General features: G+C 29.1%; 3 protein-coding genes across 5 annotated transcripts; 2 read left to right on the top strand and 1 right to left on the bottom strand.

The window, feature by feature from the left end:
* On the top strand, positions 1 to 23,631 carry LOC132950757 (uncharacterized). 2 transcript variants are annotated; one of them, XR_009665239.1, is made up of 4 exons: positions 12,834 to 13,187; positions 17,847 to 18,281; positions 20,502 to 20,619; positions 23,205 to 23,631. XR_009665239.1 is itself a non-coding variant. In XM_061022306.1 (3 exons), exons 1-3 carry the CDS (start codon positions 659 to 661, stop codon positions 20,529 to 20,531), a joined length of 477 nt encoding a protein of 158 aa, XP_060878289.1. In that variant the 5' UTR covers positions 1 to 658; the 3' UTR covers positions 20,532 to 20,711. The 2 variants fall into 2 exon arrangements, 1 of the variants encoding a protein (XP_060878289.1); XM_061022306.1 differs by lacking the exons at positions 12,834 to 13,187; positions 23,205 to 23,631 and adding an exon at positions 1 to 670 and having other exon boundaries at positions 20,502 to 20,711.
* On the bottom strand, positions 20,654 to 23,259 carry LOC132950753 (uncharacterized). Its single transcript, XM_061022302.1, has 3 exons — positions 23,033 to 23,259; positions 22,712 to 22,948; positions 20,654 to 21,627 (listed from the first exon to the last, which is right to left on the bottom strand). The coding sequence occupies exons 1-3, from the start codon at positions 23,090 to 23,092 to the stop codon at positions 20,842 to 20,844; spliced, it is 1,083 nt and encodes a 360-aa protein (XP_060878285.1). The 5' UTR covers positions 23,093 to 23,259; the 3' UTR covers positions 20,654 to 20,841.
* Positions 23,493 to 27,562, top strand: LOC132950755 (NADH dehydrogenase [ubiquinone] iron-sulfur protein 4, mitochondrial). 2 transcript variants are annotated; one of them, XM_061022305.1, is made up of 5 exons: positions 23,493 to 23,631; positions 23,704 to 23,804; positions 23,909 to 24,071; positions 26,992 to 27,167; positions 27,239 to 27,562. In XM_061022305.1, the coding sequence occupies exons 2-5, from the start codon at positions 23,734 to 23,736 to the stop codon at positions 27,417 to 27,419; spliced, it is 591 nt and encodes a 196-aa protein (XP_060878288.1). In that variant the 5' UTR covers positions 23,493 to 23,631; positions 23,704 to 23,733; the 3' UTR covers positions 27,420 to 27,562. The 2 variants fall into 2 exon arrangements, with proteins under 2 accessions (XP_060878288.1, XP_060878287.1); XM_061022304.1 differs by having other exon boundaries at positions 23,567 to 23,804.
* Positions 27,563 to 27,571: the final 9 nt, after the last annotated feature.

The raw sequence follows: 27,571 nt of genomic DNA, 5'->3' as shown, positions 1-27,571 counted from the left end.
AAATAAATCACTTCATTTTTTTTAAATTACCATCAAAATACTATAACGAAATTAAATAAACACTAAAATGTGGTATTTTTTAGTTTTTTGAAATAGTACTTTTGGCCAGCTAAAAATGGGATTCAGACCACTGTGCGTTGGTTGCAGTAGCAGTAATAGGAGACATGCAGCATGCACTGACGCTGGGGGAATAGTCTATACTTTCATTTTTATTAAGTGTGTCTATAAATATTAAATACCATTATAATTTTAAGTTTTTAAATAGATAAGTATAAATTGTTTAAGTGTCTAATCATATTTTTTATTTTTTGTTAACATTAAACTTGAATGATCTGAAATACCTAGGTACTTTAACATTCATATATAAAACATTTTAGCTAAACAAATATAGTTGTATAACAATACATTTATATGTACAATATGTGTGTAAGGAAATGTTGGTGGGTGGGTGTCCACAGATTTAAGTAATTTGGATACACATGGTAAATTTACTGTAGCCGCCACTGCAGTCTATATTCGGCAGTCGATAGTTTGATGGTCGATAATGAAGAGTCCTAGAGGATGGTCGATAGTGGAAGTCGATGGGTGACTACGACCTGAAGAGGGCCCGAGGACGACCAGCTCAACCCACATTGGATATCGGCACCCACGACATACCATGGCCCGATCGGTAACCCTCAGTTATAATTTATAAGTATATACCTAATACATATTATTTAATGTTCGATATATTATAAGATTCGATGTTGTAGTAATAATAATACATTAATATTTAATAACAGATACATATATATATATACACGTTGAGTACTTTGCTTCACATAAGGTAACCATGATTCCTAGTAATAATATCACACACCGAGGTCGAGTCTCCGAGACCTCGTTAATATAAACAGAACGACACCTAAAGAGTGGTGCGAGCGATAGGTGAAGAGGAGACGTTACATTAGCCAATACAATTTTTTTATATTAACTTACTACTAATGTTACTACTTTTTTTACTAAGTACTTATTACTTATATTGATGATTTTTGTTCGAATGAATTTTGAAAAAAAGCGGATAAAAACAATAGTATATAATATGTAATATGAATAATCATTTTTAACTTTTTAACTTTTTGACTAAGTATACAAATATTTTATTTCTTTTCCTGTATAGATTATTGTAGAACCAATATTTTGGTTTATATTTGAAATAAGAACAACCAGCTAACGGTTAAGTCTTAACCGGGACTTTTGGAGGGTCTAACGGGACCGAAGTCATAAACTGGTGACATGTCCCGCATGCCATAGACCCGCAGGTTGGTTGTTCGACCGCGCGTCACTCGCAAACACATCGTATATAAATATAATATTATTATGCGGGATGTGGTCGGTTGGATTGATTAGAACGGCCGTCATAATTGTACCACTACAAAATAATATAAAAAAAATCATACACATATTATGTACTATCAAAACTAATATTAAAATGTAAACATAAATAAGGATGGATAAATTATGAAAGGAATCATATCAGTAAATCATCAGGTATGAACACTCCAGAGCGCTTAAAAAGGGATTACTGAGTGCAGACACCTGCAGCGCGCGTGAATGTGCGCGACCTGTTACTATTGTCAGGACTCATGTCTCATGTCATAATCCAGTGGTGTATTGGTAAATATATTTATAGGTATACGCACTAATAAAATATGTGTGTAACCTAAAAAGTTTTTTCTCGCTCAGCTCCAAAAACATTCATTAATCCTTAATACGTTTAGAACTTCTATAATTAATATTACGTTCAAATTATACCATCGTGAATAACGTTATTGCAATTCAATTAGTAGGTACATAGTTTTTAAAATTATTTTATTAATTTTCATAAGCCACCGAACAGTAACTCCATTTTTGTCGAAATCGGGTTTTTGGTGTCTATTGATAGATATTTTAATTCTCTATCGATTCCCGTAATAAAAATTAAGGTAATAAATTCATAAGAAAATAAGATAAGAAGCAAATTAGCATTATGTCCAAATACTGTTTTATTGTTTCCTGAAAACCGCGATTTTGGAGTTACTGCTTAGTGCCTTATGACGGCAATTATAGAAAATAAAACAAAATCAACTTGAATGTCAAAAAAATAAAATAACAATAAATAACTAAAAAGAAATAAAAGAATATTATGTTGATAATATTAATATTATATAATCTATTATAGAATTTTCCACAAAGATGTTTTGTATTCAATATAGAGTTCATCGGTGTTAAATATCTTCGATGCCACGGAAAAAAAAGGTCATTATTTAAAACAACGTAATATAAATTGAACTTATTACTATTATTGTAGTATACCTACCTAATCGATGTTTGTACCAATTGACTATTTAGTATTTCTTAAGAAATGTGCATAATGTTTGTAAAAGCCAAAATGTTTAAATTTTTTCTTATATATTTTTGAACTTGATTGAAAATCTGACCATTTTTTTTTACGTTTTTTTAATACCTATTTGTAAAAGCCAAAATGTTTAAATTTCTTCTTATATATTTTTGAACCTACTTTTATATAATATATATACCATTATTTTTAAATTTGTTTATGGTACCATAGTATTTTTAAACTGTATAGGTAAATATAAGGGATAGTAATCAAATACAATATATACCGTGTGTCCCAAAAAACAGGGGCCACTTTACCACTCATTACCATGTAAATACTTTTCAATTCTGTTTGCGGGACATTAAACTAGACTAATGGATCGTAAATTTCTATGACTTACAATGTTTCTAACTCGTGTATCTAGCGCATGCGCAATAAAACTTACATTTTTTTAAATGGCAACCTGTAATTTAAATACCATATTCGGGTTCACCGATTTTTTTCAAGCCATTTTGATGTATCAACTTGTGTCCTAAACCCAAAATTGACTAAACTAGAGCTAAGTAGAATTAAAAAAATTTAAAAATTTAATTTAATTAATTTTTTTTTCTAACTGTATGTACTTATTTTTTTATTCTAAACAACATGAAACAAACAATCAAAATTATTATTATTAAACTAATTAACTATTTACTCTAATATAAAAATAGCTAATGACATTTTAATAGTTATAGGTAGATTACAAAACTAGAAACATCAATGCTCATTATTATTTTAATAGATGGGTACTTAATTATAATTCTGATGGAAACAAAAATACACTTCTCCTCTTTTGGTTTCAGCCAATTAAGACCATATGCATTTTCATAATGTGTAATAATAAAATAAGATAAATAGTAAATAGTTCATTAGTTTAATAATAATAATTTTGATTGTTTGTTTCATGGTGTTTAGAATAAAAAAATAAGTACATACAGTTAGAAAAAAAAATTAATTTAATTTAATTTTTAATTTTTTTTAATTCTACTTAGCTCTAGTTAAGTCAATTTTGGGTTTAAGACACAAGCTGATACATCAAAATGGCTTGAAAAAAATCGATGAACCCAAATATGGTATTTAAATTACAGGTTGCCATTTAAAAAAATGTAAGTTTTATTGCGCTTGCACAAGATACACGAGTTAAAAACATTGTAAGTCATAGAAATTTACGATCCATTAGTCTAGTTTAATGTCCCGCAAACAGAATTGAAAAATTTTTACATGGTAATGAGTGGTAAAGTAGCCCCTGTTTTTTGGGACACACGGTATAGGTACTAATATTGTATAAGAAAATTATTTACATTTATTAATTTAATATCTATAATTATCTTGAAAAGACCTATACGGATTCTAATACGGTTTTCACTAATAGATTGGCTGAGGGCCGATTTCACCAACACAGTTAATCACGGTTAAAGTTAACCGGAGTTTTAATCGGCCGAATTTGGCTGGTTAAATATCTGTTATCAGCCGATTAAGCGTTAACCGTGATTAACTGTGTTGGTGAAATCGGGCCTGAGTCACGGAGAAGGTTTTAATGTAAATAATTTTTCTTTGATAAATGAATTGGGTGGCCGAAAATAAAAATAATGTATATCTATACAGTATACTCGTATATACTACAGCGAGCGTATAACAGGAAGACTGACAGATGAAATAACTTTTGTTCTAATCAATATTAAAATATTTTTTTTTGTTTTTAACTTATTGTCACTTTCGATACACGTAGAATACAAAAAAATTATTTTTATTTTTTAATACTGTAAATAAAAAATTTAAAATTTGATTAAATGTTTTTTGGATAAATTCAAAATAGCCAATTTGTGAATCTGATTTTAAGTACAATTTTGATGGTAAAAACATTTATCTAAGTCAAGTAGTTTGTTTTTTTTAGAATTTTTTTAAATATCAATATTTTTTTGATTAAATTAATACATTTGGAACGTAATAACTTTTTTCAAAATATTATTTTTGGGAATTTGCTGACATGAGTATTTCTTAAATTATTTACTAATGATATAATTTTAACAATTTTTGTCATACGTTTAAGTAGTATAATTTTTTTTTTGTCAGGTCCTTCCTGTTAAACTCTATAAAATTGAATGTTTGTCTGTGTGTCACTGAACTTCTCCTAAACAGCTGGACCAATTTTGATGACATTTATTGTATGTGTTTGAGTGGTTCCCTGGATGGTTTAGATTCAAAGTTCGACCCGGCAGTTCCAACCCGGAGAATTTCTCAAACAATGATTTTGAGGTTTACGATGGACATTTTTGTTTATAAATGGTTGCTATTGGTGATAGGGAAAATAATTAGTAGAAATTAGTATTTTTTTTTTTTGTATATTGGTTGCCATCGGTTAATTGAGCAGATCAGGTACAATCATGCATCAAATCGAATTTTTGCACATTGCCTACCAATTAAGATGGCTGTTACACTTACTGCAGCGAGTTACACCGAAAAGGAGTTGAACAATCACAATTTTTTTAAGAGTTGTCATTTTTTACGGGCAATAACGAAGTGCGCGGGATCAGCTAGTTAATTATATATAACTAGTTGTCACACCCGGAGTTGCCAGGCAAAGTCACCTCAGGTGAAACTGAGATTTTTACATTGACAATATTTTAAGTATAATATAAATATAAGTTCAAGGACTCAAAAACTCATTAATTTTATACATATTATATATTATTATGTATTTACACGATTTTATTTTGAATATATCCCGGCATCGCCCGTGTGCAGTTTTTTGTGGCAAATACCGTATGTTATATTCATTATATAGGTATATCTCAATTTTAGGGTCCTTTGGTTCACGGGCAAATTGGCGTCAGTATACTTAGCTATATGTATAATAATTCGACCTAGATGAGCAACCACAAGTCGCGGATTTTATTTAGCACTTGGTATATTTTTTAATATGATTTAAACTACTTACTCTCTAAACTTTTCTGAAATCTCTAAAAACAATCCTTGAGATTTTCATAAAATTCAATCGAGTCAAAGTAGGCGCCTATATAAGCTATATACATACATTTGATTTTAAGATACCTATATAGTGTCTTTATTTGAGGTTATAAGCTCGACAATTTGATGCATGCTTTAATCTGATGTCCTGATCTGTCCGACATAATCCGAGTAACCAATGGCATATAAACAAAAAAAAAATGTTTCAATTTCCACCGTGAATCTCAAGATCCCTGTTTGACCACCTCTTTAAAATGCGAATATAGGAAAATCCTTTCTTAACGCACATCTAAAATATATAGAAACCATAATTTAAAATGTCAAGTTTGTACGTTTTGTATTTTGGCGCCAATGTTTAATGTTGTAAATTTAAATTTGATTTTACCGGATAGATGGCCTATTGTTGTATTCTTACAACCCCTTATTTTCCACATTAGTGGTTAGATTTCCAAAAATTATTTCTTTCAAAATAGCTATTATTATATACATATATGGTATAATATACGGCAAACGGACTTTTTGTCCCCGGATTTTTCGTCCGGGATTCGATTCATTAGGCCTGTATTTTAGGGGTTATTTTAGCGTTATTATTGACTAAAAGAATACATTACGTAAAAATTAATTTTTCCTGAAAATTTCGGAGTAGGGGTGATAATCATCCACTCATCGTTAGTACACCATCATTAACATAGTAATTAAATATTTTATAATACAACTATTGTGTGTTTAGTTATTTGATTACGGCATTGAGAATACTTTTCAAATGTATTCAGAATCCGTATTTAAATATCTCGTGTCATTTATAATTGAATACAAATACAAATACTTTTAAAGTTTTTTTCATTTAGTTCTATAAATTTGTTCACAAATTGATGTTATTTTAAGGTGGATGCAGTCAGTTGTGTATTAATTAAATTAATATAGGCAATTCAACACGATGAGTGTGTACAAATAGTAAACCCACAAGACGTGTGCGTGAGTCTATCTGTAGTTTTCGGTCAATAATTCCTAGAAATATTCTGAGTTATAACAGTAGGCCCGCATTATACCGCTCGACAGATCGGTCGTTATTGATAGGGATCAAAACTTCCGGAAAAAATGGTTTTTTTTTTCTAAAGAACTGAAAAAGTAATGTGTAGTGAAAAAAATCTAATAAATAATGATAGTTATTATAATCATATAACACAAGGCTGAGCATTAACGAGTTAAAAAGTTAAAGCTAACTTAAAAAGTTAATTTAATTTTAACTTTTTAACTTAACTGTTAACTTACAAATTCCTTTTTTAATTAACGTGAAATTAACGAATTACTTTTTCATTCTAAAAATTAGTCAAGTTAATTTATTTTGTTTTTAATTTAATTATATTTCACTATTTCAGTGTATTTCGTTTTCATGTCAACCATGAATTGTTTAAAGTAAAAAAATTATATCATTCGAATCTAACCTAATGACAATACTGTACTAAGTATAAATACTATAGTATTAAAAAAATTGGGTTTTGGTTGGTATTTGGTTTTAAAAAAAAATTAAGTACGCTAGCGTTGTATAAACAAAATAATTTTTTTTTAACTTAATAAAAAGTTAACAAGAAGTGTGTATTAACTTTTAACTTTTAACTTTTTGTTATTGGTCCATATTAACTTTACTTAACTGAGCTAAAAAAAAATCATTAACTTGGCCAGCCTTGAATTATAACATACATATTATATATACCAGGGATGGGCAACTGAAGACGACCAATTTTGAATGTGCGAAAATCTAGCGGGCCAGAGAACATAGAAAGCAAAAAAACAAAAACCTAATGTTAACACTATACCCCTATAAATAATATTATATTATTTACACTTAATAGTTCAATACTAGATAAGAATTTATACCTACGTTTTACGATGGACATTTTATCGATTTTAATAATTTTATAAATATAATAAAATAAAATACAGAAAAATCTTAACATTTTATATTTTTATAAGCTAAATTAAATATAGCACTTGCCAGTGAAAAAAGGTACGCGGCCAGTTGCCCATCCCTGATATATACCATACCGTAAGAGCGGGATACTTTACTCCAAGGGGTTAAACATTGCTCCAAAAAACTATTTATTGATATCAATCGTCGTAGCACATTACGATTTTGAGATAAGAGATTGTAGTTTTTTTTTATATTGTTCTTATTAACATTACAAATTATGTTTGGAGTAAAGTATCACGCTCTTACGGTACCTAACTTAAAGTCTGTAGTGCTTAGTCGATAGTTAGATAGTTAGATACTATCGATAATTAACAGTTTAATTTTAAATTTTAATACAATAATATATTGATAACCGTATTGGAAAATGTGAAATGACAATGACAGGTTTCCTTATGTATTTTTTTAAATGGTTTTTTTTTACATAGATTATTTTAATTTTCAAGCGTAAATACAATTTTTAATTTTCCGAAAACTTCGGGTTTTTTTTCGGAAATGTATTATTTTAATATTCTCCAATTTTTCCACGTTTTCCGGGGCTCTTCCGGCATTTTGATCCCTAGTTATTTATATTCGACGTAAATTATGTACAGGCATTGACAATGGATTTAAATTTGATAAATTTTATTGTTTTCGATTTGAAAAAGTGGATGTCTAGTCAGGGTCTATTGGTCTATTATTATTATTATTATTATTATTATTATTCAATGTTAGCGATCATTATATTTGTAATTTGTAATGGTTAAGAGGGTGTTACACCCGCATGCGTTCTCTCTAGCCGAATAGTTGCCCCAGTCCGCCCCATGTAAAGACGGAGACAACATATGCGGGTGCCACGTCCTCTTAACCAAAAAGCCAGACAAAATAAAAGGAATTAGGTTTGACCGATTTAAATTCTAGATTCTGAGTGGAGCGAGAAAGCTAATGGTTTTGCAATGGTATTTATTTTTTAAATTTTTATTTTTTTTATCTTGTATACACAATGTCCACCGGGAGGAGTGCTTCGATTTCAACATATAGTATCTTTTAGCAAATTGGATCAATATGGTACTTTAGAGAGGGGGTTTTTTGATTTTCTCATAATAATTATTTAATGCCACGGGAAAAACCACTGACAAATTACGAAAAACCGCTTAAAATGGGATTTTAATTTCTAATGCTTTGTTCATAGCCGTAGCAACGAATAAAAAATTATAATATTATAATATTAATTTAACTTAGAAGCTATAATAAATAATAAAAATTTAAAAAATCCAGACTGATAAACCGTCTCCGCTCAGAATCGTTTTTCTTATACAATGATATTATATCATTGAATTCAAGTTTAATACAATCCATTATACATTGACTCACTTGTAACCTACTGTACAGCAGAGCGACATCCACTTACCCGCTTTTTATAACTGATTAGAACCAAGTAAACTTGTTAACCAATCATAATCCGTTTTCAAAATTAAAATCCATCAAACCAAATTCCTTCAGTTTTGTCTAGCTTTTTCGTCTAAAAGCCAAATTTTTTTAATCAACTACAGTCCCATAACTTGTTTATAAAAATATTATATATATTAATTAAATAGTTAATATATAACTACGTCTTATTTTAACATGTTCAATAATTGCAAATTTACAACTAGATTCCTATAAATTTCATGCTGTGACGTTATTAGGAAAAAAAGTCCCGAAATAATAATTCGGTAAAACATGCCCCGTCTATAGGAAAATCTTTATTGCTCCGGAAAAAATTACCTTTTATTTATTTATTATTCATTATTAGTTATTTTTTAAGGGCGCTCTAGTGGGTCGTATTGTAATGAAATTAATATAAGATATTTAACATGATGACATTAAAATTACTTGTAATTGTATGCAAAGTTAACAAACATTAGTTGTGTGAGTTTAATCTGTAATCGTTTTCGGTCAATATTTCCAAGAAATGTCCCGAATTATAACAGTACACCCGCATACTACTGCGCGGCAGGTCAGTAGTTATTTATATTTGCCGTCAATATTAACTTACGTACCTACGTGCAGGCATTCACAAATATATTAAATTAAATTAAATAAACTTTTTTCAATTTAAAAAAAGTGGTTTTTAGACCAAAAAGCCAGACAAAACTGAGGGAATTTGGTTTGACGGATTTCAATTTTTTAAACTGATTTTCATTGATCACCAAGTTTACCATAAGGTTTCGGTCGAGGCGATTTTTAATATATATTTTTTCCAGCTATGATATCCATGAATAAAAATATGATATTTTTGTATTCATTATGACACTAACAATAACTGGAATATTAAAAATTGCCTCAAGTCAAACCAATTAAACTTGTTAGTCAATTATAATCCGTTTTCAAAATTAAAATCCGTCAAACCAAATTCCTCTAGATTTGTCTGGTTTTTTGGTCTAAAAATCAATTTTTTTTCATCGACTGGAGCCTCTTTATGTCATATTAAATTAGATGTTTTTTTTTCTTTATAATTAATTATTTAAATACCTAAATTTAGTAAGTAATAATATAAATTAGGCGCAAATTTTCAATTACCTATACCAACCAACCGAACTTAGGTAGGCACTATATATTTAATATAATATTATGGTCTATTCTCCTATTTCACATTTTCATTTCTATTTCATATGATGGTTTAAAAATGTTTTATTAATATTATATACAATTATTGTCGACAGCATAAATATTTTATATAATTAATGAAAAACTATGTTCTATATATACTTACCTACCAAATGTTTTTTAAATAATATTAACGATAATTCTTATAGAACAATTGGAAACTTGGAATATTTAAAGTATAATCATTGAATGTTTATGTTTTTAGGTAAGGCGCTTTTTTTCTTATTGCTAAGGCTATTTTACCATATTTTTATTTCGTTGCTTTTTCCCCCGGGATTTTTGTTTCTTGATTCAGATATCACATAATATACCTAATACATAATATAATATATAGTTATTACTTCATCATGCCAAGTTAAACTTCAGATAGGCAGATAGGTAGATAATCATTTTAGAAATTCTAATTATTTGATAAACCCATATTAATTACCTATTCTAAAATATTTTTTTAGAAATAAAGTTTAAAATACCTAGTAAAATACAAAAAAAATTCGTCATTGAAAATATATCGGAGCTCTGGTACCTAAGTTTAATAACTTTTTAAGTACCTATACACTATCCCAACTCCAATTTAAGTCATTACAAACAACAAACTAGTAAAAGGCTCAAGGAATTAGGAAACCCTGTGCTTGAAGGATCATGCACCGCAAATACGTAAATCAGGACCTGCGTAAGCCAGTGCTATTTTTGTGCACTACAAAATCTCAAAAGCGCACTACGAAAAATAAAAATGTGCATCTGTCCCCTAAGATTTTATAATATAGATCAGGCAAGGTTCCATCCCAATCCCGTGTTCAACCGTACTGTATAGATGTAATAAGATATTGTTATAAAAACTTAGCTATAAAAACGGAACATTTTACAAATTTATAACAAAAAAATAATTTGCAAATTTTTGAAATATTGTAGAATTTTGTCAAATTTATAAACTTTAAATGCTTATAAAATATAATTGTTTTAATGTATATTTAATATTTTTCAACTGTTATTATAAGAACTTTTGAGGTACCTTGTATTAAATTTTTAAGCTTTTTGACGCAAGTAAAAAAAATTTATTGACATTAATAAAAAAAAAAAAAAAAAAATGGGTAATTAGATGTCTTTCTGCTGTACAATTGGTAACAAGTGAGTCACTGTATAATAGACTGTATTAAATTTGACAATTAAATAGACGGTTTGTCAGTCTGGATATTTGTCACCATTTTTTATTCGTTTCTATTGTGATATACAAAGCGTTATAAATTAAAATCCCGTTTTTATAGCGGTTTTTCGTAATTTGTCAGTGGTTTTTCCCGTGTCATTAAATAACTATGGAGAAAATAGAAAAATGACCTCTCTAAATAGTTAAAATATTTTGAAAATTCAATAGTGTATAAAAAAGGATAAAATAAACATATGTCGAAAATGTCAAGTATCTATGATTATTCGTTTTTTAATTACCCACAGCAAAATAAGAAAATCATTCGATGAAAATTCGTTAATATAAGGCTGAAAATCCAATATTGAAAAAAATTACTTCAAACACCCATAAATAATTAGTTTGACTTTTCGGTGACCTTTTATTAATTATTTTATTAAAGGTAGGAAAATTAATGAAGAATTAATTTGTATTAAATTTACAATTCTTAAATTTAAAATATAGAATATGTTTTGTGAATTTTTAACTAAAAATAATTTGCACATTTTCGTGATTTTATTCTAACTATGACTCTCATAAAAATTTGATGTGGATTTGAGCTTAATTTTTTTTTGAATTTCTATTAACAACAACTTATGAGAAACCTTGTATTAAAATGTTATTTGACCGACCGAGCAAAAAATTGTTTATCGACAATTATTTAAAAACAGTTAATAACAATTGTAATTTTCTTATTCCTATAAATAGTTCAAGTAGAGTCAATATCATTTGAAAATGTAATGGTGTATACTGTATAGAAAATCGTAATATAAACATCCCGTGAAAATTTCAAATATTTAGTTACAACAAAAAAACTAAATCGATTTCGTCAAAAACTTGTTTTGCATAAAAATCACCGTGCTTCCTTAATTGTTTATTGTTTTTCCATGTGCTTATAAAAACCACTGTGAGTTTTTGTATTTGACCTCTCAAAAGTACCAACTAGACTCTTTTTTCCACCAGAAAAGATTCTGAAGTTGAATATCGTTCGGCATTGTTTCTACTAGAAAAAATGTTTACAGACAGAAAAAAAAACACACACACCATTGTATAATATGATCAATATAATACATCGCTCCCCTTAGATATAAATGAAAATTTTAAAGCGTTTTTCATGCAATAAAGTATAAACCTAATGTAACTTGTAAAAATGCATAAGATATTGTATACATAATGCACTTCACCCCTAACTTCAGAATCATATGTAATGATATTCAAATAGAAGTGTACATTCCGGAAAATCAGAAAAATAGCCAATATACTACTCGCGGCATCTATAAATTTTTATAATAATAATAATAATAATAATATAATAGTTAATTACACGCTATCGTGCACTGTCGTGTGTGTAAACATCGCTCAAACACTTTTGTTAGTACGGTCGGCGGTCGGTAAACATCGCAAATACGACGCAGTATAAATCGGCAAAATCGCAGGTGATATCCATACGATTCCTACCTTTGTTGTTGACAAACTACTATGATGACGACGATATAAGACTACCTAGAAACCGTCGTGTCTACCCACCTATTCAATTTTCACCATTATATCTGTATTATAACAGTGAGCACTCGCCGGACCGTGAATGAGACACGACCCTGCCCCCGACGACCCTCTTTGGCCCTTTTCATAGTCTCGGCGAACTCGGCGGCGGGCGGATTCGCCTGCAACCCCTCACCCCCCTGCCACAATCTTTTACCAATTACCTGTACACCGCCGAGTACAGGGAAATGATCCCCACCACGACCCCTCAAGCACAACAGCCCTTATTCGATTATTCTTGTTCGAAGATCCGTGCAGAGTGCTTCATATCGCATGAGCACAAAATAGTGAATAGGTAGCGATTGCCAGCGCAGCTGTCAGTTGCGGACTTGCAGTACGGCGGTGGTGTTCGGCAGTGCTGGCCGACGTTCGTCGCCCCGAGATGTAGGCATGTCGAAGTCGCTGTCAAGTAAATTGCAATAAATCATCATCTTATTAGCCGCTATTTTCAATTATCTTCTTTTGGACTTCCGTTTACGAATCTGTTGATCTGGGCAATATTACAGGTATGATACTTTTGGTAACCGACGAGATTCTTCGCCCCCATTTAATCGCTGGCGTCCGTGGCCATTTTAATTGTTTTATGGAGATCGTTTAAGAGTGTGAATTAGTCTATTAGTAATTACTGCTAACCTTTTGTCGTCATCAGGTTCTACATAGACTGGGTCCTGGCAACTGAATAAGAATCCGACACAAAAAAAAAACCCTAAAAAAAACAATACAAATAATAATAATAATAACAATTTAAAAATTATTAAACAATAGTTAGTGAGTATAGATTAATGAGTACCTATTATTTTAAAACAACCATTAACATAATATTATGTTGTTTCAAATAGGTAGCGATAAAAAACAAAACATTGTTGTTAAAGTTTGAAAATTATTTATTGTATTTATATTAATTTTTTCAATGATAAGTATCCGATTATATTGTATATAATATTCTTGTAATTAAGTATTAATAATGTGGACGTGTGGTAATTACACTAATTAGCCTTTAAACAATATTAATTGTTTGATCATTTTTTTCCCGGGGATTTTTATCCCGCAATTCGGTCCATGCATCGGACGGGAGGATCTACAGTCAAGTCTCAAGACTCACATCAGGCTATGATTTAAAACTTATAAAACGTATTTAAAGAACTTATATATTGACTAAGCCAGTAGCTCTCAACGTGGGCGATATCGCCCCCCCTTCACCGGTGGGCTCACAACTTGTTTTAGGTGGTTAGGGAGGGCGATGAGCAGTTTTGAGCGGTAGAGTGATGCTTAACAGAAATATAGATATTATGCTGGGCGTCGCGCCATGACTTATCTGTGATTATTTTCGAATATAATATCCGTTTATGATTCATCAATAAAATAAACGCGATATAATAAAATATAAGTGGCTTGGGTGGCATTGTGACACGGTGATGGCAATCAATACACATTACAGTATTATATAATTTACACATACCACAAACGTCTCCAAAAACCAACCATGCCCTCCAAGTTTCTTATGTTAAAAATGTAAAATAATATGTTCAAAAGCTCATAAAAAATAATGTTCTGTTTCAGTAAACTTTTAGATCTTATTTACCTACAACGATGTGTGTTTTTTTCCGTTCTTCAATTTTGTAAATTTTTCTTAATTTATTCATAATAATAACTTTTTCACTTTTTAATAATGCTTGAACATTTAATGAAAGGTTCTTTATTAGTTAAATAAATTGAATTTCAAAAATATTAAAGATACATAGGCACGATTAACTTCTATATAAAGTTCACTTTTTGACTATAAACTATTTTTCAGTTGGAAATTCATAAAAGTTTTAGATGTATGAATGTATTGATTTTACAATGATGTGTGTGTTTTTTTTTTTTTTTTTGTGTGTCACCACCTTTTAGGACAGTAAAAGTGCTTGGATTTTCTTCAACAGTAACTTTTCTGATAGGAAAGTGAATCTAGTTGGTACTTCGGGGGGGTCAAAAGTAAAAATTTCCCAGTGGTTGAAAAACAAAAGAAAAACTAAGGAAAAATCTGTTTTCAAGAAAATCGATTTTAGTTTTTGGTGTAACTCTAAAACAAATGACCGTAGGGACATGAAATTTTGACTGAATGTTTATAACTGCATTTCCTATACACCATAACATTTTCCAAATATTTTGACTTATTTTGAGCTGTTTACGGACATTGTCAATTTCCATTTTTTTTAGTTTTTTTTTCTATAAATATCAATAAAATTTTATCTGTTAAGGCTTGAAAATTTAATAGAAGTCTTCTAGGTTATTGTTTCAAAGGCAGATGAAAAAAATCAAAAATCCTTAGTCACAGTTTTTATTTATAAGCATTTATAAGTAAATTTATAAGTTCAAATATTGACAAAATACGGAAAAATCACGAAAATTAGCAATATATTTTGAGTTGAGAATTCATAAAAATTTTTCTTTTTAAATCTAAGATTTGAAAATGTAATATAAGATTACTCATAAGTTTGTCTACCTTTATCAAAAAAAAAATGTCTACAAGAAACTTAAATTAAATTTTTATGAGCGTCTGAAATTTATATTTTTACAACATTTGATATTCACTCGATTTCTCATGTAACAATTTTCTTATTTTATTGTAATTAAACAACGAAAGACTGTAGATACTTGAAAATTTCACTGAATGTTTATATTAACATTTTCTATACACCATACAATTTTGAAAATATTTTGACTCTTTTTGAGCTGTTTACGGACATTGTCAGTTTTCAATTTTTTTAGTTTTTTTTTCTATAAATATCAATAAAATTTTATTTGTTGGGTAAAAAAGCGTGAAAATTTAATATAAAGCTCCTGATATATCGTTCTAATAGCAGTTGAAAAATATTAAAAATACATAGGCACAATTTTTTTTTATAAGCATTTAAAGTTCAAATTTTGGCAACATTTATCAAATTTATAATTTATTAATTATTATGTAGTTAAAAATGTATAAAATGTTTAACTTTTATGGCTAAGGATTAAAAATTTAAGACAAGGCTCCGCGTAAATAGGTTATATATAAATTACTTTATTCACAATAATATCATCAAATATACTTATTTCATAGGCTGACTGACCGCTTTCGCTCAGAATCGTTTTTCTTATACAATGATATTATATCATTGAATTCAAATTTAACACCATCCATTACAGTGACCCACTTGTAACCTACTGTACAGCAGAGCGAAATCCACATATCCACCTTTTTCTTTTTATAGCTCACATTATAAATTTATTATTGAAGATTTCCCACAAATTGTGCTACCTTAAGCAAAAAAAAAAGTAATTACCGGAAAGTAGGCAACATTCATTTTTATGAGCGTTTGATTTTACAATTTTTACGGTATTGGATTTTCGACGGTAAATTAACTAATTTTCCTCTATCGGTTTTTAATATTTTGTTGAAATTCAAAAACCAATGATCGCGGACAATTGAAAGGGATCGCTGCGTTTGCGGAACGAATTTTTCGGCCGTGTCGGTCACCTACTTTATATATTATGTTACCTATCTAAGCTTCTGAATTACACTATACATATTATAACTATATTTTTCTTTATCCCTACTTTTTTTTTCATCCCGTGGTGTTTGAACAACTAACGCTGCCGGAGACCGACTTCCTTACTAATATTGATCGGAACCAATTTTTTGTACAGTGTCCGGCGTCGAGAGGCTCCGGTAGAATTATAGTCTAGTCATTGCATAGATTCCTGCATTACCTTTACCGTGAATCGTGATCGATGAATGCAGAGGCGAGACAAAAAATAGTATGTGTGGCTCGTGCGGGAAGGAAATTTCAGTCTTGAAATAGCTCATGCCTCACTTCCCGCCCTTGCCACACAATATACTATTTCAGTTAGAAATTCTTAAAAGTTTTTCTTTTCAAATCTAACATAATAAGGAATTTTGATAGAAGACTCCCCAAAAATGTTTCTACTTTAAAGAAAAAGAAAAAAGTTTACCTACCGGAAAGTAACATTCATTTTTTATGAGCGTATGAAATTAAAACTTTTACGATATTGGATTTTCATTGGTAAATTAACGAATTTTTATCAATCAATTTTCGATATTTTTTTGTAATTAAAAAACGAATAATACTTGACATTTTCACCAAATGTTAAAATTACTATTTCTATAAATGGTAATATTTTCAAACAATGTTGACTCTTTCTGAACTATTTATAGCCATAAGACATTATATAAATTGTATATAATATTATTTTTCAGTTAGAAATGTATGAAAGTTTATCTTTTCATAGGTACCTAAGAAATTTTAACGGAAGACTTCACATACACTTTTCTAGTTTTCTACATATAACAAAAAAAAAAGTACTTAATGAAATATTAAATTTTCATGAGCTCTTGAACTTATAATTTAATTACAATATTTGATATTAGGCGGTAAATTATTGTTTGATTTTTGATATTTTGTTGTATGTCCAAAACGAATACGGAATAACCGACAACCGTATAGACTCATGAAATGTTCACCGAATATTTATATTTGCATTTTCTATACGTGGCAACATTTTCAAACTATTTTGAATCTTTTTGAGATATTTATAGACATGATAATTTTTTCAAATTTTGTAAACTTTTTTTCAGTTAGAAATTTTTTATTAACTATTATATTTGATTATTTTTACAAGTATGATGCAACTTTTCCTCTCAGAATCACTGAACTCAAATATAACACATCCATTGCAACGACATTTTCTATACAAATACGTACAGTTTATGGCGGTACCCAATCGTCGACCTTTATTTTTTGGTAGTCCCATCTCTTCAACTTTTAACTCTTACCTAAGATATTTTCCTCAGCGGCCCGTCATGACTTGAACGGCCGAGTTTTACTCGGTAACTTGCCAGACCAAACCAGCCCTGAGCAGAGCCTTACTCTTTCGTCCGCCTTTTGTTTGTTTGTTAAAGTCAGAAAAACTTGTGTAGAATCTTCTGCTAACATTTTTAATTTCTAAAACTACTTGGAATTTTCGATTTTGACCTCTCAAAAGTGCCAATTATGAACTAGATTCGATTTTCTATCAGAAAAGACCAATGAGGCTCGCGTCAAGGTGGATTGATATAATATATTATCAACCCATGTTGGCAAGTGTATTATTTCCTATCATTATTCTGATAATGCTTTCGTTTACAGGTGGTTTGCGGCAAAGTGGAGGACGTCACGCTGCCCTGTAATGTGAATATTATTGTTTCTGATTGGATGGGGTTCTATATGTTACATGAGAGCATGTTGGACAGCGTTATCATAGCGCGTGACAAGTTTTTAAAACCAGACGGCCTGATGTTTCCGTCTCATTGTACGCTCTATGCATCTCCATGTGTATTACCAGATCTCTATTCGGAGTGGGACAATGTTTGTGGTGTGAAAATGCGGTCATTCGCACAAGCATTGCGTAGCTTGTACTTGAATAGACCAAAAATCACGAGCATTGAAGTTGAGAATGTGCTTTCTCGTAATGTCAGTCCCATTGCAGAATTTAATCTTAAGAATTGTCAACCACAACAGCTTGATAAAATCACGGCACAACGATACATTACCATTGTTGAGAAGAGCGGAATTTATCAAGGAGTATGTTTTTGGTTTGATGTACAGTTTCCAACAACTGATACCACCCACTCTTAGTGCTTCCTCTACACCGTCAATACCACATTGGAAACAAACAACACATAACATACCTAACCATTTTCTATCAGAAAAGATGCTGATCTCGAAAACTGGAGCATCTTTACTACTCTAACCGTGTGTACCAAAAAACAGGGGCCACTTTACCACTCATTACCATGTAAATATTTTTCAATTTTGTTTGCGGGACATTAAACTAGACTAATGGATCGTAAATTTCTATGACTTACAATGTTTCTAACTCGTGTATCTTGCGCATGCGCAATAAAACTTACATTTTTTTAAATGGCAACCTGTAATTTAAATACCATATTCGGGTTCACCGATTTTTTTCAAGCCATTTTGATGTATCAACTTGTGTCCTAAACCCAAAATTGACTAAACTAGCTAAGTAGAATTTAAAAAATGTAATTTAATTAATTTTTTTTTCTAACTGTATGTACTTATTTTTTTATTCTAAACACCATGAAACAAACAATCAAAATTATTATTAGTAAACTAATCAACTATTTACTATTGACACATGACTCTGATAATGAGTTCCATAATACCTAATATAAAAATAGCTAATGACATTTTAATAGTTATAGGTAGATTACAAAACTAGAAACATCAATGCTCATTATTCTTTTAATAGATGGGTAGGTACTTAATTATAATTCTGATGGAAACAAAAATACACTTCTTCTTTTTTGGTTTCAGCCAATTAAGACCATATGCATTTTCATAATGTGTAATAATAAAATAAGATAAATAGTAAATAGGTAGTTAATTAGTTTAATAATAATAATTTTGATTGTTTGTTTCATGGTGTTTAGAATAAAAAAATAAGTACATACAGTTAGAAAAAAAAATTAATTAAATTACATTTTTAATTATTTTAAATTCTACTTAGCTCTTGTTTAGTCAATTTTGGGTTTAAAACACAAGTTGATACATCAAAATGGCTTGAAAAAAATCGACGAACCCGAATATGGTATTTAAATTACAGGTTGCCATTTAAAAAAATGTAAGTTTTATTGCGCATGCGCAAGATACACGAGTTAAAAACATTGTAAGTCATAGAAATTTACGATCCATTAGTTTAGTTTAATGTCCCGCAAACAGAATTGAAAAATGTTTACATGGTAATGAGTGGTAAAGTGGCCCCTGTTTTTTGGGACACACGGTATATTATGTCGATGACAGACAGAAAAAAAACACACATCATTGTAAATACAATACTTTCTTTCGCTCCTCTCAGAAACTATTATTGGTTGTACAATTGTATTTTAATTATAAATATCAAAAAGGTTAATAACCACCTATATTACAAAATATAATAAAATTCACGGTATCTTGTGAAAATCAATACTTCATTTGTTAAAATTTAACTTGCCCGCATAATATAACTAACATCATATTATGTCATATTCTCAGCTAGTCATCATATAATTCATACTGTGATAAAAGTTTGGTTTTTTTGGGTGATTATAAAGTTCCTATAAACCATTTATAGATACATATTTAGAATCAAAATTAAGAAAAAATTTAATACAAAATGCATATAAATAATATGTCTTTTTACACAAAATGTCAACATAATATGAATTAGGAATACTACACTTTTACAGTACATAGGTAACATAAATTGAAGTAATAAATATGAATATTAAATAATTATTAATTCATGTCAATGTATATTTTATTATATCAATGAAAATATTAACAGGTTAGCATATCTGATTTAACCCTCGATTTATTTTTGTTTCAAAAAAATAGTATATCTGAATTGGCCCAATTTGTCTGATTCATTTTTTCAAGACCTACAGTTAACAGTTGCGATTTATTCTTGATTGTAACTTGTAAGACATTTTAAATTCATTAAAATAATTAAAAATTAAGAGTTTATTAATTGCATATTATGCAATGCACATATTAAATATAAATAACTTATTTTTTAATGATATAAAGGTTATAATTGGTTTAAAATAATAAGGCTTTGTTATTCATATATACCCCTCATTATCGTAGTTCATATACTTATAGTTAAAATACTATTGTTCATCAAATAGATTTTTTTTTTATCATTTTGTATAAAGTATTAATACATATTTTAAAGAATACAAATTTATACTATTTGATTAATTGTTATTATTGTTGCTAACTAATTTATTTGTTTTTTAGGAAGATTTTAAATTGGAATATGAAGAATAAATCAGCAAAAGAAACATACATTATGGATCAGCATTCAGCAGCACCCAACATTACCAAAAAAATATTTATCTATGGAACAAATTACATGGTATTTAAAAACAGAAAAAAAATATTTTTATTCATTAAAATTGTAGTAGGCAGTATTTGGACAAAAATATTAAAAACTGTCTATATCCATTATTTTTTTTTATAAAAGTTTAGGTTAAAATTAGTATATTTATTACGTACTAAACATAATTTATCTTAAATTAACAGTCAATCGTAATTTACATATTGTCAGTATATATATAATTAAACAATCATATCATATTTATGATATTCCCTCATTTTGGTCATCAATATTTGAATCCTCATCGTCTGAAATATTTTTTGTAACGGATAAAAATGTCTTAATAATTTTACATTTTGTTTGATTGCAATCGCATGGATTTGGATGTGGCTCATGTTGAGAGTCCAGCATTTCCAGATTAATACTATAATGTCTTGAATTCGGACTGTTGCGTTGAAATTGTACGTTGAACATTACAGCATCTCCTTCTTCTACTTCTATTTGTGTTGGCAGTACTATGATGGTTTGTTTCCAATGTGTTTTTGGCGATGAAGGCGAAGTGCTAAGAGTGGTATCAGTTGTTGGAAACTGTACATCAAACCAAAAACATACTCCTTGATAAATTCCACTCTTCTCAACAATGGTAATGTATCGTTGTGCCGTGATTTTATCAAGCTGTTGTGGTTGACAATTCTTAAGATTAAATTCTGCAATGGGACTGACATTATGAGAAAGCATATTCTCAACTTCAATGCTCATGATTTTTGGTCTATTCAAGTACAAGCTACGCAATGCTTGTGCGAATGACCGCATTTTCACACCACAAACATTGTCCCACTCCGAATAGAGATCTGGTAATGCACATGGAGATGCATAGAGCGTACAATGAGACGGAAACATCAGGCCGTCTGGTTTTAAAAACTTGTCACGCGCTATGATAACGCTGTCCAACATGCTCTCATGTAACATATAGAACCCCATCCATTCAGAAACAATAATGTCCACCTTACAAGGCAGCGTGACGTCCTCCATTTTGCCGTAAACCACCTGTAAACGAAAGCATTATTAGAATAATGATAGGAAATAATACACTTGCCAACATGGGTTGATAATATATTATATCAATCCACCTTGACGCGAGCCTCTTTATTTAGTCATTATTAGGGCAGAAGACTTGTAGCATTTGCATATTTGTTTTGCACAATCACAAAAATAGCAGGGTAAGAAAACAAATACGTTTTATGCTAAGACAAAGCTAGTTTTGTAATTTTTTTCTGCATTTAAATGCATATTTTAAGGTTTTTTTTGTTTTTAAGACATATTCCTTTCATTTTATACTTTTTGATACATATTTTATTTAGTAAGGTAATAGTACAACAAAATTATAGAAAAATATTTCTAAATACTAATAATTACAATCAATATTTTCATATTATTTATGTTTCGAGCTAAATTTATTTTTCATTATTATCATAAAGCTTGAGGATGACCTATTAGATTCATACTCCATTTATTAATTTTATTTAGATGGATAATTTTCACGGCACAAAATAAACCTATACTCATGTGGCCATACAGGTACCCAATGTATTCACATTTATCATTTGGATTGTTTTTAAACGGTCGACTACGCATTCTGTCTGCGATTTATTTTTTTTTGTAGTTATTCAATAAGTAAAGTAAGTTACCCTCTCTCTCATGTACTATATTTAAAGTTGTATTAATATAAGTTATTATATTGTATTTTAATTGTATAAACATTTTAAATGTTCACTGTTAATTTAGTAAAATTATAACTATATTTAATATTTTGTAAACTCTTCTTGTACTTCATCCATGTTATAAATAATAATATGTAATCACTAAATTAATGTTCAGTATATTATGTTTGTTATACTGCAACGCTACTGCAATATTACTATTGTATTTGGATTTATTCCGTAAATAAATAAATAAATAAATAAAAGTTTCATTTTTTAAATTAATCGCTAGAAATCATTTTCTAGTGCATATTATAGGGTTTTTTAAGTGCAAAAGTGGTTACATAATTAGTACTTTTTAGAGCTACAAGTCCTTTGCCCTAGTCATTATTATTAATTATCATTATTTAATGTATGTAGTAAGTACACACTTCGATAGTTTCTGAAAAATGATTCTCGGCGACTAGCTGTCGGGCCATCTCAGACGTCTTGCTGGCTTCGACAGCAAAGACTTTAGTAGCTCCAGCCTGCGCGCAGAATATGGACAGAATTCCGGTGCCTGCTCCCACATCCAACACGGTTTTACCCTCGAACACCGAGCGACTGGATAGGATAGCATTTTTGTACGCCTCTGTTCTAGCCGTGTCCTGTATCATTAATTTGTGAACCTGAAATGTGAACAATATTCATTGAGAAAGTGAGAACACTCTTTCTGCAAGGGCCGAGGGTCGTTAGTAGAGATTAGAATTTACCTCCAGATCACCATAGCTGGAAAAGTAGTTGTCCGCGTCCATATCAGTCAATTCAGTCATTATGGAATATCGTTGTTTGAACTTTGAAAATCTGCGCGCGTGATATTAATATTTATAACCTGTAAAATTTGGTAAGAAGGTTAAGGTAAATAAGGTAATCTTATCTCTGCAGGCTGTGTGGTAGCCATAGATAATAGAAATATTCTTCTGTTATCTATGGTGGTAGCAGTGTAGCGACAACTACCACGGAATAGATGAAATAGATGCAACTACTACAGCACAGCCAGCAGCTGCAGATAGCACTATCTATGGAATCCATAGACATAAATCTATCGAATTTCTTTTTTATATAGTCCGCGGTAGTGTAAAACTGTATCTCTGAAATCAGTATTTAACAGCTGCTGGTTAACATTCGGTTGACACTTTTTCAAGATTCGTTGTATCTTTATCGTGGTAGACTGTGGTAGCGGCGCTATCAGCAACCACACTATATAATCACTAAATGGCAAATGCTATCAGATCCAGATGTGCGACGGAGTATCACGGACCTTCTGACCTTATACCGAGTCTATGCGGAGTATGATCATTGATCTTCGACAGTAAGTTCGACTGCCAGAATTTCAGTATCGAGAATTTAATTTTATTCATTTTTCGCAACCCGTTTGTGTCAGACATAAAAAAATAAAAAGTCGACCAATAATATGGCTTTTAATTTACTGAAGCAATCCGCAAATACAGTGATCAGAAATGCGGTTGTGCCGTCGTCAACGTCGTAAGTAGTACCCATCTCCCGATTTAAATAAATATTTGAGTATTTGACATTTTGTGCTACCTAGTGCCAATCGAATTTTACATGAAATCATGAACATTTTACAGTGTTTCAAGAGGACTGTTCACTGGTGCTGTCCAATTAGCTAAAGAAGACAAAGGATTAGAACAAGTTTACACCAAAAAAGAGTCACTCTTGTTGGACACTAATAATGTCATTGGAAAGACGTCCAACACGAGTGTTCAGAACTATATTGAAGTCGATAACAAAGTATGTAACTCAAAGTTATACGAAAACTGGTAGAATTTAAAATAAAATGTGTATAGGTATTTTATTATCGAAGTTGGTGTCATCTAGCGATTGACATAATAATTGAGTTTCTGTATTAGATCTCAACAAAAATATTATCTTAAGCTGGTATTACACTGGTTTGTCATCGATCAATTGACAAAAAATTTCCTTTGATGTAAATCGACATTTTGTGGATCTAAAAAAACCAGTGTAATAGTGGTTATAGAAACTAAATGTAGAGCCCCTCCAAGCCAAAAACTGAAATTGCACCGATAATGATGAGTTTGATAATGAGTTAGACTAACCGATACTAAATATTACTATATAATACCTATTTATTACTTACCTAACCATTATAAACTTTTGTTGAGTTAATATTTTTTTTATGAATATTCACTTAATACGTTTAATTTCAAAGTCAAAATACTGGTTATTAGATTACATTGTTGGTTAAAATATAATATATCAGTGAATATTCCATAATATGATTAGGATAAAATATATATACAATATACATAATATATATTATATTATAATATAATATAATATAAATAGTTTAAATGTTGGTAGCATATAAACGAAATAATAAATATTGGTACTTTCCTGTTATACTTGACTACCTTGTTAAGTATTCTATTCTAAAATGTAAAATTATCAACTCCTAAATATATATATATATGAAAAAAGAATTGAGAAAGATAATTTTTATCTAATGTTTGTTGAATAATTAGAAACCAATATTTTTTTGTATAATAGATAATTTATGTATATGTATAATTTAAGTTTAATGTTAACTTTATAAATTATAAAATTATTTAATTGCAATGTTAAAAACTATAGTATAAAAAAATTATATAATTTAAAGTTGTAGGTATATTAATGATGTACTTACTCAGGAAATCTGTACTGCTTTACCTTCTACTAAGTACTAACTACTAAGTTGACAATACTATGTAATAATAATGACTAGAGCATAATCATTTTTGGAAAGACCAGGAACTGGCCTGCTAATCTTTATTATCTTAATAAGATTTTTTCCAGACAACAAACCACATACATATAACCTAAATCATAGGGGCGATCAGTCTTGTGTTAGTGTATGATCCTTTTAAATTAATTTATATAATAATAAATTATACTATAACCATACTTTTATGCATTTCTCTTATGTAATAGAATATACTGTGATAAAGATTACATTTACAATTTGCCAGTTAAATCAGAAAGATATCTGACATGCAATATCAATAATTTAAAAATAACAGGTTTTTTGGGAATTCAATATATTTTTGTTTATTATCACATGAATTAAAATGCACACGTCTATATTAATAATTATTGTAATTTTTTTATATTTAATTATATTGTTTAAAATTATTACCTATTAGTTTTGGCACACGCAACACATGACAAGTTTTTATAAAATGTACATTTATCTATAAAGTCTATAATATTTAATATAATATCTGTAAACTAATTAATTCAACTATCAATCAAATCTTTTTAAACAGAGTATGACTATAATATGAGTCATAATATATTGTGTTTTTTATTACTATAGTCCCATAAAAAAATCATAATAAATAATTTGTTTGGAAAATTTTACATTATGTCAATTCTTAGTACATATGTATTTCATTATTTCATAACTTATACAGGTTAATATTTAAAAAAAAGTTTTAAATGTAGGTACTTATCAACTATCATCAACTAAAATAAAATAATAATTTCAATAAATAATCATAATTAATTTTTATAAAAAATGTAAATGTAAATATTATAATCATGTACATATTATAATAATTTCAGCATATAATAATCATAGTAATTTTAATAAAGTTGTCATAAAAATATGTTATACTACAAATTAAAATTAATATGAAATAATTACATCCATAACATATGATATTTATACATACATTTATACATCTATTTAATACATAATAGATGTTGATCATTTTTATTTTTATGCTATATCCAACTTGCAAGTTGGGTAGGTATTGCATTTACTTATGGCCTAATTTTATTTTCTTTGGGACGCAAGTTGTATACATCCATTAAAAATTTTTATCTGTGATATAATATTTGTTCATATTCTAATTATGTTTAATAATTCAAAAATACAGATATTTACCAAATCCTTTCACTGCGCCAGACGTACTTTTACGTCACTGTATTTTATAATATTCTCATTTGCCTGTAACCGTTCAAGTTTAGAGATCCTTGGCTCGCATTATTTTCTACATAAATAACTAGATCATATAGATCTCAACATTAAAAATATATATATATACAGGGTGAATTATTAAGCGTAAAACACTCATTATCTCAAAAAGTATTAATGTTTTTGAAAATGCTTATACCTCATAGACTACTCGCCCTAAATTAGATTTTTATGAATCAAAATACTTAGAAAAATATTCTGCTTTGGAATATGAATTTAAAACTCTATGCTGTCATTCAAAAAAGTAAAAAACTTAAAAAATTATATAGATAAAAAATATAATTTTTTAATAAAAACAGTTTTTCCAACAACTTGAAACTATGAAAAAAAAATATTTTCAAAAACATTAATACTTTTTGAGATAATGAGAGTTTTACGCTGTATGAATCACCCTGTATATATATTATATTTTACGTAGCATACGCAAGTAGCAGTGGGTAAATAGTGAAGCACTGAAAGTGTTAATATTTATTTTTATACTACATCAGTTTTGTAGTAAAGTATAATTTTTATTTCAAATGAGGTAATAGTCTCATTTAGTGACAAATTAACCTAACTGATAATAGTCTGTACCTAACCTATTTGCAAAATATAACAAATTTTAGATTCTAAACAAAATATTGAACAACATGCACTGTGTCACATACTCACGTTTGTAATTTTCTAATTATTCAGGTAGATTTGAGTTCTGTTACCGGTGTTCCTGAAGAACATGTTAAGACTCGTTTGGTGAAAATCAGTAAAGCTACCAAAAATGTTATGCAATCTGGTACTGACAACACTCACAATTGGGTGATGGAATTTGACAATAGAGAGCGCTGGGAAAATCCATTAATGGGTTGGACATCATCGTACGTACATATTTTTTGTTATAATATTTTAAGTACACAGACATAATAGGTACAATAATTACTATTTTTAGTGGTGATCCGTTGTCAAACATGAAAATCGAGTTTGTTGAACGAACCGATGCCATCAATTTTTGTGAGAAAAATGGTTGGAAATGGTATTTAGAAGCAGAGAACAATGCCAGACCCATAAGATCAAAGTCTTATGCAAATAATTTCTCATGGAACAAACGTACAAGAACTTCTACCAAGTAAACATACACAATACTTGTGAAATAATAGTTAAAGCAATGTCTGTAAAAAAAATATAATTAATTATCAATGTAAAACTATAACAATAGTGTAAATTAGACACCGTTTTTTATAGGGTAATAAAATATAATACTCATTTGTTGAAATTTGTGTCA

The sequence above is a fragment of the Metopolophium dirhodum genome, chromosome 8 (genome assembly GCF_019925205.1).
Source record: "Metopolophium dirhodum isolate CAU chromosome 8, ASM1992520v1, whole genome shotgun sequence".
Lineage (NCBI taxonomy): Eukaryota > Metazoa > Arthropoda > Insecta > Hemiptera > Aphididae > Metopolophium > Metopolophium dirhodum.
The sequence above is the reverse complement of the archived record's forward strand: the minus strand, read 5'-3'. Positions and strand labels throughout refer to the sequence as shown.

Bases quoted from the DNA above. Each gene is read 5' to 3' on its own strand.
- LOC132950757 (XM_061022306.1), top strand. The intron at 18,282-20,501 runs GTATGTTTTTGG...TTTGTTTTTTAG, and splicing joins AGAGCGGAATTTATCAAGGA to GAAGATTTTAAATTGGAATA.
- LOC132950753 (XM_061022302.1), bottom strand. From the start codon at position 23,092: ATGACTGAATTGACTGATATGGACGCGGACAACTACTTTTCCAGCTAT. The intron at 22,949-23,032 runs GTAAATTCTAAT...TTCACATTTCAG, and splicing joins CCAGCTATGGTGATCTGGAG to GTTCACAAATTAATGATACA. The intron at 21,628-22,711 runs GTGTGTACTTAC...TTTCGTTTACAG, and splicing joins ATTTTTCAGAAACTATCGAA to GTGGTTTACGGCAAAATGGA.
- LOC132950755 (XM_061022305.1), top strand. From the start codon at position 23,734: ATGGCTTTTAATTTACTGAAGCAATCCGCAAATACAGTGATCAGAAAT. The intron at 24,072-26,991 runs GTATGTAACTCA...CTAATTATTCAG, and splicing joins ATATTGAAGTCGATAACAAA to GTAGATTTGAGTTCTGTTAC. The intron at 27,168-27,238 runs GTACGTACATAT...TACTATTTTTAG, and splicing joins TTAATGGGTTGGACATCATC to TGGTGATCCGTTGTCAAACA.